General features: G+C 34.5%; 1 protein-coding gene across 1 annotated transcript in view; it reads left to right on the top strand.

Annotated features, from left to right (window-relative positions):
- Positions 1 to 1,241: 1,241 nt before the first annotated feature.
- Positions 1,242 to 15,551, top strand: part of LOC129804698 (uncharacterized) — a 230,411-nt gene continuing 216,101 nt past the window's right edge. Inside the window, exon 1 of the mRNA XM_055852238.1 lies at positions 1,242 to 1,613. Coding sequence (XP_055708213.1) covers positions 1,587 to 1,613 — 27 coding nt within the window. The 5' untranslated portion in view covers positions 1,242 to 1,586. The remainder of the gene's footprint in view (positions 1,614 to 15,551) is intronic.

Here is a 15,551-nt window from a genome sequence, read left to right as displayed (position 1 = left end):
CAGCTTGCAATTTCGGCCACATTTTTTGTTCTTCGAATATCCATGAATTTTTAGGTTTTGCATACTCTAGAGAATATACAATGCAAAAAATAACAAAAAAAAAATGTCGCTTCAACGAGCACGATGATCTGAAAAAGACATTGAAAGAATTCCGGGAGGGCACGGAACTATGAGAATGAAGGTGGCCGAAATAGGGCACCAATGTTATGTCTACATTTTTATTCCTTCTAAAAATGATTAAGAATGAATTTAGAGAAAATAAAGATGATAAACTGTCTACAAGGTTCCAAGAAACACTCCTTATTAAAAAGTAACAAAAAAAAAACAATTACTATTGAAAATATTGGCGGTTGCATGCAACTATGCCGAAATTTGGCACACTTACACTAAGTCTTTTAGGAAAAATAAAAAAAAATTCGCATTATTGGAAGGCATGAACGTTCGAAGGGTGAGTATTTTCCCCTATCCCATTTCAAAGGTGCCCCACTGCTTCGTATCTGAGAATCTGAACCCCCTTTTAAAGAGCGACTTAAATATTTAAAGATTAAAGATTTATCGCAAAATTGAAGAGATGTAACACATATTATCCAATTTACTTTCGCACTGGTTAATGTCGAAGTCCTGAATGCTCTGAATGAATGCCCTCTTCATTATCTCCATAAACTAATGCATTTTCCAAGACTAGATCTCTCAAACTACTCTATGGACACTTGAAGCATACCTTATGGCTTTAAAGTTTCTCAATGAGCATTTTTACCAAAGCTGATGCTTGAAATTCTGTGAAACATACCTTATGATCAACTTTTATGCTTAAAGCTTACCTATGCGAGTGTTAAAGCTGTCCGTCAAAGCTGCATTATTTAAGGTTCCGTGACGATACTTTTGAGGGCAACGACTGTACATTTGAGGAATAGATTGGTGAGATATTATTTTGTGCAAAAAGAGCTTTTCCTCTCCCAAAACTCATACACTCTCCAGGATCCCCCTTTACGGTGTTCACGGCTGTTTTTCCATATATCTCTTTCGCAGCATTCCGTCCACAGCCTCGTTGTGCCCTTGCGCAGTGGATACCGCATGGTTTTGGGGGGAGCTTTTACCCCATGCGCCCAACAGTGGAGCCTGTCGCACTCACTGTAGGTGCTCCAGCTGGTTACTCTCTCCCTCGCATTTTGGTCAAAATGCTCTCCGTGAGCCAGAGAAACCTTTTCCCAGGTCTCGTCGTCGCAGTAGTTGCAAGGCCGTCGAGTGTATCGTGAGCTTTTTTGGGAAAATTGGAGAAAAGCTTCGCGTTCGTGTCCTTGGTGGATGTCTTTCAGTGTGTCAGTGTTTGGGAAAATGCTCCGTGTGACGTCAATGTTGAATGCGACAATTGCCTGAATTATAGATAAATAGACCCGAGTGACATACAAGAAGGAGTCTGGATCTTAGGTCATCTCCTTCTGGGAAAGTGTGATAGTTTCAAGAGGAGAGTGCTGTTTTCTTTTCTGTGGTATTATTTTTTTTTTGTGTTTCTTTGGAATTCTATCCCTCAAATAGTGAAATTTTCATGTGAATCACCAACGTAACTACTCGTGGCCTCGACGTTGATGGGTGTTCAAAAAGCAACTGCAAAGGCAAGTTTATGTTCTCACTTACATCGGTCAAAGTGCTATTGAATTGATGTCATATGGCAGGGAGAGAATGAGTGTCTCTCATGAGGATAACCCATATTCCATCCCATGAGATTACATACCATCCTCCTGCTGCAGTGAATATTTTATTCAATCGTCAGTAAATTGATGGATACTATTGAGATAAATATCGATTGACCTTCTTTCGTCAGTGAGGGTGGACGAACTTAAATCATTTGTGGCACCCCAAAAGTCAGATGAACCATGGGAGAAATGTAGAGCAACAGCAAGAAAACCCACCCTCTCCATGCAGGAAAATGTAGTTGAAGGTCACACTACTACCGCAATTATGTAACCCAATTGCTGGTATTTTCCTTCTCTCTGGAGAAAATCTGGGGTAAAATCGCGAAGACTGGATGGTAAAAAAAAAACATTTTCCCTAGAAGGGGCTTTGCTGTCGCAACCCCATGCAGGAGCAAGTCAATGAATTTTAAATTGGTGCTTTGCTCCTGTTTCATGTTCATCCCACGCAATCATTTCTTGTTTCATCTCCTTTCATATTTCCCAGCAAACCTAAGCACTGGGACATAAATGAACTTGGTGGTTGGATGATTGAAAAATGAAGAGCATGAGAGTGGAATTTGTGATAGATATTGCAGAGGTTAAAGTGACAATGATTTCAAAATTGGCCAAATTAAAAGTACTTGCAAGAACAAGATTTGTGATATTGAGTAACACCATATGTTCGTTATCCCTAAAGATTCTTATGATTTTGTTAAAGTGATGTGATTTTTCAAAGGAAGTTTTTTCAGCGTTATTAGAGTCTATTGAAGTTCAAAGTAATGCGATTCATACCTTAAATTGTTTTCATTTGATTTTATCTTTGAAAATAAAATGTTGATTGAAATGAATGTTTCGAAAAACAAATAAATTAAAAAAAATACATTAGAAAGCTTATTTTAAAGTTTCATAATTTAAAATACGGATTTAATTGCCACCGTATGCTACAGAGAAACAATTTTTTTCTTTACGTGCAATATTACTTTTGATAGAGTTGTCAGCCGTTAGGGGGTACCCTGCAAGTGACCTAAAAGAGATTCAAGCCCGGAACCCTTGCATCATAGGTCGAGCGCTTTACCATTTATCTCATATAGTGCATAGTGACTAGACAAAATCAAAAATTTAACTAATTGAAAATTCAGTATTATTAAATTAAATAAATAATAAATTAAAGAAGAAAATTAGCTTTCTCTAATGTGGAAAGCTTTCCGATTTACGGTACGGTGTAATTTTTCAAAGAATGATATCAAATTTGGCTCAGGCGATGCAGGTACCATTAAATTAGAGCACCTTTGAAATATAATTTTTCATTCTACTTTTAAATGGTACTAGGGTTGATACCCCGAATGATGCCACTATTCCATTTGATGCCACCTTGAATAAAAGTGTACTTTTTCAATATTTCGATATTTTCGAATTATGAAATACAAGCAATAATTACTATTGTATATATTTCATAATTCAAAAATATCGTAATATTATATTGAAAAACTAACCATTTCTTCAAAGTGACATCAAATGGGATAGGGGCATCATTCGGGGTATCCACCCTAAGCCTTATCATATAGTAATCATATGGTAATATATCCATATACCATATATATATATACACATATATACCACATATATACCACATATATACCATATATCATATGGTAATTTTGCTTCACAATTGGTTTGCGTATTTAAATTACATCATTATGAGGTCCACTTCCATTTAAAATTAGGAGCAAAAGGCCTTATTACAAAGATACCTCGCACTTCAAACGGACCATACTTTCCCTACTAAGAGTTTTTAACTGCAAAAACTTGAAGTTGCACTTAAGGCTGTAAAACGGGAAACCACCCACTGGATGATGCCCCGTTGTCAATAAAGATAATAATAATAATAATAATAAGGCTGTAAAGATAGACCATCTACAGCGGGATACTGCATACCAAAAATTTAAAAATTCGATAATTTCCAAGATGAAAAAAAAACCATAGTTTTAAATTTTTACCATCAATAGCCTTAATGAACTTCTTTAATTATCCAACATCTCCAACATAAAGGGTTTCGGATCAAGAAATAGAAAATAAAAAAAAAACAGAATATAGGATGCAGAATAAGTTTGATCTGCTAAATACAAATCCATTATCTGCTTTAGATTTCCCAAGTTTTCCCTTTAGAAATTATTTTATCAAATGTTGAGTATTTTCCGATGAGTAATTTAAATAAAAAAGGAGCAGATGAGCGGCGAGGGATGGGGTAGCTTAGAAAGCTCCAGTTCTCCTTTTCTGCATTTTCTAATCCATATAAAAGAGTGTTCTTGCTCAACAAAGTTGTAATGAAAATCGGGATGGATTTTAATAAAAAGCTAATTAGAAATTTCACAGATTTTCTGAGAGCTCTTGAAAAATTAAACCTCTGTCTCTCGACTAAAAAGTATTTCATAAAAAGTACTCAAGGCAGATGTAGGGGGAACTGGGGCAGTAGTAAACTGGGGTAGTTGTAAACACTGTGATTTTTTTCATTAATTTTAAGACTCCAGAGGATAAAACCCATAAGCATTCATAGATACCATGGGGATGTATGTCCACAGATAAATTGGTCAATAAAATCCTAATATACTTTAAAAATAAAAATCATTTTCCTGAAAATGTTGATATTTCGATTATTTTGATCATTTGGATTTCCACCTGGAAATTAAAAATTGTGTAAAATAATCGAAATGTAGCAATACCAGTTCTTTCCTACATCTTTTAGGATTATATTAATGCATTTACTAGAGAAATTGAGATTCTCATTATTTCAAAAGAATTAATAATTGGTCAGAAAACAGCATTTGGGGTAGATGTAACCAGGCAATTTCAATTTCACAAAATGAGTAGGTAAAAGAGCGGGAAATTGACCTTCATGCGAAATATCTATAATTCATAGATTACGAAAAAAAATTGGTGGCTCTGTGTTAAATAAAAAGTCACATGATGTCAAAATATGGGGAAAATCCATTGAAAAATGTCTTTGATATGCATGCTTTTAGTTTTTTTGCTATTTTAATAATTATTCTTTGTAAAAAGTGTCATGATTTTTTGAAAAATATACAGTCTTTATATATCTCTTAAGTAATTAAAATAATCGAGAGTGGTGCAAAGTTAATTTCAAGAGTGGGAAAAAAGGTGTTTACATCCTCCCCAGAAAGTGGTTACTTCTACCCCAGGTATTTTGTGAAAAGAGAAAAATGCACAGGGACACAAATTTTATTTTTATGGAAAACTCAATTGTTTTCCAGCATCCGCATTACCCTCGACGAATTGCCTATACCCAAGGGTAAAACATGAGCTAAGAAATATTTTCCAAAAAATCACGGTGTCCTTGGAAAATCACCTCAAATTCGCATCTATCGAAAATGGTTACATGTGCCCCAGTCTCCCCTATGATGATCTACAAAAATACTGCATAAATGAGTATCATTTATAAAACCCAAAATTCTTACCAAACGTGCAATTTTTTTTGGGAAAGAGGAAGTATTTCATTTTGAAGGAAATTACAAGGGAAATTAGTTCAATTATATTTATTTTCCATCATTTGTTTTTAATAGTTAGGAATACCGCCGGCCTACCAAAAGTTATCCAATTAATATAGCATCAAGAAACTCACCTTGCTACATTTTAAATTATCTTTCGGTTGTTACGTATTGGTGACAGTTTATTAAAATGTTGGTTAATTTGAACTTTCTGTTAAATAATAAATAAATGAATAAAAAATTTAAAAATTAGAAAAATCTTCGTACTTTATCATACCAAAATTTTCCGTAATTAGCCCGGACTATCGGTTAGAGTAATTTAAATCGTCAATAAAATATTTTATTTAGTTTAATTTAAAATCTTTATTGTATAAATTTGAGTAATTTAAGCTGTATGATTTTCTTGATTGCTTTTTATTTTTAATTTAAATAGAGCCCAAACTAGTTGATAAATAAAAAAAAATTGTTCAATAAAAAAATACTGGAAACAAGAACTACAAAAAGAAAGTTTAAGTTTTGTTTAGACTTATGTACTCTTGTCAATGTGTACGAAGATGTTGATATTTTTATTGGCGGAAAAATAATATTTAACTGATAATTTTCATTCTTTTTAGCGATATATTAGAACTTTATACCACGCGATAAGAAGATTTTAAAGTAGCGGCATCACTTATGGCTTGAATTTACTTATGGTCTCGTCGTAATTTTTGATAGAAAATGATTTCAAAAACCAAAAAAAAATGTGATGTGTTATCATTTAATTTTTAATTTTGATTTTAAATTTTGAGGTTTTTCAAAATAATTTTGTGACATTATAAAGTTTTTTTCTGAGGAGGCCATAAGTAAATGCAAGGGCCACAAGTAATGCCGCCACCCTATATAGGGAAAGCCCTCTACCTTACGACGATTCCACCTTCGAACAACTTTTTTCTCAACATCTTTTTTTCTCTATGTTCTTAATCGATTAAACCCATGGCTCTCTTCTAGAAATTTGAGACTTGAACTAGCTATTGAAGTATAATATTATAATGAATCAAATTAATTAAAAACATATTGAATAAACTAAGTTGTTCGAAGCTTTAAGCGTAAGACGATTGAGAGCTTTCCCCTACTTTTAAGCGGCTTAAGAGTTTCTACAGAAATTTAAACATATAATTCTAATTATAGGTATTTTAAAGGTGTCTTAACAGACTTGTCAAAGTTTTGGCTCTATAAGGCAGGTATTTCGTTTCTTGGGAAAGTTGGATAACGTAATAATCATTTGTTTTATTTATAAAATTTTACAAAAACTAAATAAACTAAACCATCATCTTTTCTTGAACGACTTTCCTGACTTTTTTCTCCCATAATTTGAATGATATTTCTTTTAATTAAGTTAAAGAGGATATATTTTTCCAGAAACCTAGGGTAAATGTACTAAATTTCGGCATAGTTGCATGTCATTGCCAAAGTCTTAAATTTAATATAATAATAATGGTGGCACATCGTTCCATACAGGAACTAGGTCTTCCGACAAGGAGAGTTCGGGACATGCATTATTATTTTTCCTTTATAGGGATGAGGTTGTCAGTCTCATGTGCCGTGGAATCAAGTGCAGTGAAGCTCACTGGACGCAATCCGAATACCTTTAACGCCAGGAAAATTCCTGGTGACCTAAAGGGGATTTGAACCCGGGACACTTGCATCATAGAGCGAGTGCTCTATGACTTGACCCATTGAGTGCCCAAAATCTTAAACTTAAAATGTAATATTATTAATACAAATTGAATTTTTTATTAGGGGAGACCGGGGCAGAATTAGCCACATATAGTATTAGACAGTGGTATCTTATAGTTTTCCTTCGAAGGAATATTGAGGAAACTACTCAATATTCTAAATATTATATATATACTTCCCTTACTATTCATTGAAATATTTATCGGCCTCATACAAACATTTTTTGTACAAATTATACAAAATGAAAAAAATCATTACCAAGGTCTCCCCTACTTCCTTTTAAGAAGTGATGCTTATAACCTTGTGGATAAATTATCGTTTTCGTTTTCTCTAAAATCATTCTTAATGCATTTTAAAGTGAATAAAAAAATAGACGTAGCTTTGGGTTATATTTCGGCCACATTAATTCTCATAGTTCCTTTCCCGAAATTCTTCTAGTCTTTTTTACGTCATCTCGTTCGTAGGAGCAACATTTTTTGCATTATTATAATCACTCTAGAGTATGCAAAAATTAAAAATTCTTGGATATTCGAGGAACAAGGAAATGGCCGAAATTGCAAGCTGGCCGAAATTTGGTGCAGTTCTAATTTTTTTTTTAAAATTCAATTTTCTAAAATTTACAAGTCTAGCATAAAATGCTTTTTTGCATTGCTGGAACTCTTTCAAAATCATACCCATTAGAATCTTGATAAAAGCAACTATTTAGCTAATTATTATTTTTCCTTTTAATGAAATATTCCAAATTTTCTTGTTGAACATTCTCTTTTCCTGGCATGCTTCAGATGCAGTTGATCCAGATAAAGCTCAGTGTAAGGAGTTGAAACAAGCATGTTATTTCATTGAATTTGTAATAGTCTTGAGAGAAATGCAGGTGTCAAAATTTATGTGGAGGGTTTATGGTAAACTACCATAAATTCCGCGACAAGAGTTTATGCGCCAAGAAGCTTTTAAGCTCAAATACTAGTTCAGAAAAATATTTAGGACTATTTAAGTGTTTTTCGCGGAACTGTAAGGATCTATCAATAAAATCGTCATTTGCATCAATCATTGTCGTATCGGTAGGGGGAAGTGGGGTACCTGTGAAATGAGGCAGTTTTGAAAAGGATTTTCTCACCTATTTTTAAACGGAATTCAGCCTTATAATGTAATTAAGTTTCGCAATTGGTTTGTGGATCTAAATTATATCATGATGAGGTCCATGAGGAGACAAAAGTCCAATTTCAGAGCTGCCCCAATTCAAAGGGGCCCCACTTCCCACTATATTTTCTTGTTGAGCAGAAATTCAATTTTTGCCACAGTTTAATCGAGCAATTTGAATAAATTCAACAGAATTTGAAAGTAAAATAGTTAAAAAATTGAAGATACAACAATTGTTTTGCAAACGTCGAATTGTGAATTGAGAGTGTCTTTCTGACGTACTTGCAATATCTGTGGTTCTTTGAAAAGCCGTCTGGTTAGAAATGAACACCAGAAGGATAAACGAGGATGAGGAAGAAAAAAGGTCTCCTCAGTGGTTGTCCGGGAAATTCGTTCAAGTTTTCTGCTATGTTTCTCTCCCACTTCTGGGCGCCAAAAAGAGGAACATAGAGAAGAGAATTCGTGGTATGGAAGATGGAAAAAGTTTATTTCCGCCAACGATAAGAGGACTCACATTTCAATAATAGATTTTTTCCTTTTATGTCACCAAAATCTACATAACATCTCTTCTGTTTGAGGCAAAATTTCTCTTTAACCATATATCCCCACAGAGTCACATTTTATTCTCTTTTAAATGGAAACTTCAATCTTACGTAATGGTATGGATAGAATGATGGGTGAGCAAAAGGAAGGAGATTGAGGCGCTATAGCCTCAAGAAAAGGGGTTGAGATGATGGTGAAGAGTTGTAGAATGATATCAGAGGGAAAGAATAAAGAAAAACATACGGAAATGTATAATTTTTCCCAGCAATGAAATCACTTCCGTGGTTAACTCACCAATATTGACATTATTTATATATGGAATAGGGAAAGTTGATGTACGTCGGAGGCGCGGGAAGGGTGTGCCAGGGATGATGTTACAATTTAGCATGTATGATTTATGCAAATATCACTTTTCTGACGCTTTCAGCGACATTCACCACCCTCGAGCCATAAAATTTTCCCACGCCCTCTGGCAGAGCCTAATGATAATCAAACATGATGGATAATTGTATGATTTTCCCCCATTAACATTTTAGTTTATGTGAAAATTGCTTAAGTGTACTCAAATGTTCCACCGTCCTTAATATAAAGCACGCTCACGCACAAAAACCAAAGAAAATTAAACTCTGAAGGTGCAAGGGGTTAATTTCTATACAATTTCCACAGCGAGTTAGAGCCAAAACAAATTATCCAACCCAATAACTCGAAAACATAATAAATTTATTTGTTCACAGGCAAATCAATTCAATGAAAATTTCAGAAATTCCACTGATTTCAAACAAATGAGAAAATGAATGACATAAATTCAAATTTTGGAGTTCACGTGAACCAATATTTTTCTCCATAGGCCACCTGTTCCCTTTCTTTTTCGCCGTTGTGGAAAATTCTACAGTACCAAAAATTATTCGGAAAATTGAGATCAATCGTATGAACATTTTATTTGATTCTATATTTTTCAAAAATAATACGTTTAACTCTTTTAATAAGATTGTTTTTTAAAATATCAGTATTTACTGTTAAACTTAAACTCAAAGTTTATTAAAGGTTATTTTAGAATTTTTAAATTAGTTTATTGCACAATTAGAGCTTCAGATCGTATAGGTTTAATACCATATTTGTGAGTGTTTTAATTAGTAAAACAATTGTAAAAAAATATTATATTTAATTAAATTTGCTCTGGCATCGAAAATTGGTTTATAATCTAAACCGTCTAGAAAGGAATAATAAGAAACTACAAGATTTAATCTTAAATCCAGAACGTTTTTACTTCTCGAACTCCACGGAGAGAGCAGTATTTATAATCCCTCGATTTTTTCGCCCCGCAAAATTTCCTCCATCCACCCCCCGGAGACCACTTTTTTCAACAAATTTTCACGTTTCAGACGATTTCTGAGAAATGTCGTCACGCTGTTTGTCCGTTTGTCCGTCCGGATGTCATCAGCTCTAGAGGCCAAACAGTAAGAGATAACGACTTGGGACCTTCGGGGGACCCCCCATAAGTCGACCCAAGAATGTTAACATGCCCCTCATTTTCCCCTTACCCCTCCCCTTCCCATCCAAAATCATGCTTTTTTGGGATTGCTCCAAAACGCGTTGTGCGATTTTTTTTTCACTTTTGGATATGTATTTACCCCAGGTGGACATTTCGTCCTTAGACCAAAATACCGTTGAATCATTCCTAATAACGGTTTTTCAAGATCAAAAATTAAAAAGACACTAGAGAGTGCATTTATCAAGCCAATGGGGTCATGTTTGGGCTCGCTGGAGAAATCTTTGAATTTCCTATAAAACTGAACCAGTTCCAATCGGTTTTGAATCGATAATGAACCGGTCCATAACCGATAAATAATTTTTATACGAAATTCAATTAAATTACTCCTGAGGCGTATTTTGGGAAATATTTTGAGTAATTTATAAGTCGGTTCAAATCGGTTGTGAACAGGTAATGAACCGGTTATTTACCGATAAGTAATTTTTGCTCGAATATAATTTTTATTACCCTTCAAACTATTTTGTGAAATCTATTGAGTGATTTATGAATCGATTCAAATCGGTTGAGAACCGATAAACGGTAAATTATGTGAAAGTATACTTTTGAGGTATAACATCTAAGTCATGAGTTCGAGCATTTCACAAAGCCTGGGACGCTTTGCCACCCCTTTTTACATTAATAACTTAAGAGATAACATTATTATTACTATATTAAAAATTATTATTTATTATTTTTTTAAAATTATTTATTAGTATTTTAATATTTATTAATTTTTATTATTTGTTCATTAATATAGTTTTCCGTCAAATTAGTAAAATTTTAGTCATACCGCTGACAATGGGATAAAGACGTTCAAACGGCGGCATTTCAATAATTACCTATTGAATTATCTCTAGCCACTCAGTGTTACTTGGGTCTTTAGGCTTCTATCACAGCAAGCGAATTTGAGAACGACAACAGAACGGTAAGGGAGACTGGGGCAAAAAGTCACAAATTAAAAAATTCAAAATTCAATATCTTCCAAGGTAAAAAAGATAGCGGCTCAAATTTTTTTCTATAAATAGCCTCAATAGACCTTCTTCAATATCGTAGGTTTCTTAGAATTCGAACAAGGAATTTAAAAAATGAAAAATATTGAAATTTTTAGCCCTATTTTTGAAATATTTTCCTTGCAGAAGATAACAATTATTACCTACTTATTTTCCAAAATTAATGCATTGGTGAATATTTTCCAAATAATTTGGATTCTTTGAATACGAATCCACTATCTATTGTAGAATTTCACAAAAGTTCTTTTCTTCAGAAATCCTTTTATTAAAAATGGCCACTTGGGGTGAAAAGTAACAAAAGGTATAGAGCAAAAGGTAACAAAAAAAGCGAAGCAATTTTCCTATAAATTTCCTATAAAACTGCGCTAATTAAAAATTTTTGAAGCGCTCCAGTAGCTTGCAAAAAAATAAAATATCCGTTTTGTGACTTTTTGCCCCAGTCTCCCCTAATTAATTGTTTAAATATTTAAAATTCAGAGTTAATTCTTACTCCTGAGAATTTGAATATCTTCCAGGACGGGATTAAACTTCCAGTCCGAATTCCACGTAAGGCGGTCGTAAGACTAGGGGTTTAGTCTAGTTCCCGAAGGTCTCAAAATCCTTTGTTAGTTTTCAAAATCTAGTGCATCGTTTACCCTTAGCATCCAAATCTAAATCAAAGATTACCAAATGCCCTGATTGATAAGAAATTTAAGAAATTAATTGGCTAAATCTTACAAAATGTTTTTCGAATTCGAGAACGATATTTGAAATCAATCATAGAATATAAATTTCGTATTTAGAATTCAAATAAATTTATGTTGAAACCTCTTTTTTGCTTTGAATATCAGAATTACCAAAGGGATTATTGCAAGTGGCTGTGGCTTTTATAAAACCATCTTTACCTCTTCCAGAGAACAAATGTTACAACAGTTCAGGTATTTTCAGTTCACAATGAAAGCTCTTTCGCAGTTGACGCGTCTGACAAGATAAAAATAATACTGTAGAGCGAGATTATAGAAGATAATTATTTCAGATACATAGAAACATTCTCAGTACAAAAGTTTTCATAATTATTTCTCACGTTGTTTTTCCACGTTGAGAGGCAAAAAGTAGGGCTTCCTTTGTACCATGTACATATGTAGTTCCATTTGCCCGTACCGTGTGTATAAGCCAAAATGATGGTTAATGCAAGATGTATGTAAATTACCTTCAACACTATGTGCCACATTAGCAAATTAAACAGACAGAGAAGTGAACAAAATTCTCAGTGACTGGGAATGGGGTTGTCTTCTGCGTGAGATTCCTGGAGATATTTTAAACAGGGGGATTGGTGCGGAGGGGTGGGCGTAGAAAAACCACCAAAGTGTAGCTAGTTTAGTCATTTGCTCTGACACATGTCAGATAAAATTACGGTGTGACTCGAGGACGCGGTTGCACGCTTTCATACAAACATCCCAGCCGTGATAGTACTACATTGTTATTGCCAAGTTCGAAGAGTGGGTGGACTGACGGGATGTGCTTTGGAGCTACAATATGTGTAAGTAGAGACATTACATTTTATTCCGTTCCGCAACAATGATACCAGTCATAATGCTGTAAATTTTCTCCAGCCAGATGAATATTTCTCCTCTGATAGCACAGGGAAGTGCTTTTCTTTTGTCTGAACAAAAAATTTTTTTCCCATTTTTCTCCTTCCATACTAAACCAGCTTGATTTTGCACCTATCGCGCCTCATATCTCACAGACATCCTTCCTCCTATTTTCCCGGTTGAATAGCACTATGAAACGTCTGACACACCAATTTTGCTGACCATACTTCATTTGGCCAGGAAACACTCATGTAGAGATGGTAGACCACAATTGAGAGTTAAGGGAATGAAAAAGTCATTTTGACGGAACTTTTACTGCGGGATGGGTATGAGGTTCGTTCCCATGGAATTTGAATTGACTGAGTTTGGAACCCTTAAAATAGGGAAGAACAACAATCACAGTGTGGGAAATTTATTTCACTACCGTACCAAACTACATCCAGCACAATTCGTGATAATTACTCTTGGGCTACCGACTAATCCGACAAATATTTTTCTCATCCGCACCAAATAACTTTTAAAATGGCATGAAACATACGAATTGGGATCAAAACTTTCGGATTTGTAGCTTCAATTTGATAAATTAGTTGCTAAACATGCAATAAGCGTAAATTGAGTCATGTAATAAAACAAAACCAAGTCCTCATATAAAATGATTAGGGCTTTTTAGACCTATTTTTAAAAATTTGTTTGTATTTATCCTTCAAAAGGACGAGACAGTAGAAGAAAGGGGATCATCCAGCACCGAATCCTAGACTCATATGACCCTGAATAATTTAATTGAAGATTTATCAAAATTTTCTAAAGTTAAATATTGAAAATTCTGATATCCCAAGTAACCTTCATGCGGATTCATTACGTATAAATGGAACTTTCCAGTAAAAAGCTCCAGTGAAGTGAAGGACTCTCACAATTTAATTTTTAAACACAAATATAGGGTTAAACTAATTAAAATTAATTGTATAACAATTTATCTTGCTTATTTTGTGAGATGAGAAATGTTAAATTTCATATTTATTGAACCGTAGAGCTTACAAAGTTCCTTTAGCAAAAATCCTTAATGTAGAGCGCAAAGGAGAACATTGCGACTTAACAACGTCCGATGATAATTTCATCTACAAGGTTTATAATCCTCTTTAATGTTATTAGATAAAATTCATACTTCTACCGGGTAGATCCACCTCAAGTTCGTGATTTAAGTGAAAATGGGAGATTTTCTCACCTCAGAGGTGCTAATTATAAAATATTTTAGCATTTATGTAGCAACTGAGGCGACAGGAAATTCTTAGCACCTGTAGGACGTTTTCCCTGAGATTTACTGGTAAAATCTCTAATGGTTTATGATCTCTCTTCTGGATTTTAGATGTCGGACAATTGGCTCTGAAGTGACACCATCTGACACAAATTTGCATAGAGCAGGAATTTTTTTTTTAATTACGCCACCCATTCATTTGTTTAGGGGTTTATGGTGAATTATGGGATATCTCTCTGTATTGGGGACTTATGTGAGTGGCTTTGAGAGATTATTTTGAGGTTTATTCCGTGGCTTTTGGGGGAGCAGGCCTTTCGTCCCGAGATAAGCCCAAAAAAGGGATCTTGTTTAGGCAATCCCTTTGTCTCCCATACATTCGATGATAGATATCCTTGAGCCTCTAAAAATTGATTTTATACGCTTCAGCGTGAATGAGTTCTTTGGAAGTCTCCCAGTTAGCGTTTATATCAATTTCGTCTAACAGCCCTCTTCAAACTATACTTCCCTGATTGCATACCCAAGTAGCACTTTCTCTTCTATATCGTGTTACAGTAAATCTTTTTGTATGACATTACGCTACTTACTTTAAAAAAAATATGTGGCAAAGAGTCACAACCTTTACGGATTGCTCTAATTCGTGACTTAGATACTATACCTCAAAAGTACTTTTGCATTATTTACCGTTTACCCGTTCTTAACCGATTTGAACCAATTTATAAATCACATAAAACATTACCCAAAATAACTTAGGAGTAATATAATTAAATTTCAGATAAAAATTGTTAGGACCAGAAACTGCTTTATTACCGGTTCATAACCGATTGAAACCGGCCCAGTTTTATCGGAAAGTCGAAGACCTTTCCAATCAGCTCAAAGATGATACCATTCGGATGAGAAGTACGTTGCCTAAAGCCCTTTTTAATATTTGCCCTTGAGAAATGATTCGACGGTATTTTCGCATAAGGACGAAATGTCTGACTGGGTAATCTCTACATAAAACGTATCCAAAGCTGAAAAAAAATTGAACGACGCGTTTTAGAGCAATCCCCAAAAACATGGTTTTGAAGGGAAAGGGGGTGGGTAACTGGAGACATGTTAACGATCCTTGGGTCGCCATATGAGGGGATCTTCCTAAGGCCCCAACCATAAGTTGCTATCTCAAACTGTTTAGCCTCTAGAGCTGGCGACAACCAGATGGATGAGACAGACAAACGGACAGATGGACGAAAACAGTGTCGCTATTTCTCAAAAATCGTCTGAAACGCGAAAATTTGTTGAGAAAAGTGATCTCCGGGGATGGAATGTGAAAATATTGGTGCAAATATTGAGAGATTATAGTATATACTGCTCTCTATGGATTTCGAGCAGTCAAAAATCCTAATAATGATAATAGTGGTGGCACAACGTTCCATAGGAGGAACTATAGGCCTTCCCAGAAGGGGAGTTCGGGATATCCATTATTATTTTTCCTTATACAGAGATGAGGTTGTCAGTCCCATGCCCGTGGAATCAACTGCAGTGAAGCTCACTGGATGCAATTCGAACCCCTTTCGAATTGCATCCATCGACCTAAAGGGGATTCGAACTCGGGACACTTGCATCGTAGAGCGAGTAC

Source organism: Phlebotomus papatasi, chromosome 2 (assembly GCF_024763615.1).
Source record: "Phlebotomus papatasi isolate M1 chromosome 2, Ppap_2.1, whole genome shotgun sequence".
NCBI lineage: Eukaryota > Metazoa > Arthropoda > Insecta > Diptera > Psychodidae > Phlebotomus > Phlebotomus papatasi.
This window is presented reverse-complemented; position numbering and strand designations above follow the sequence as displayed.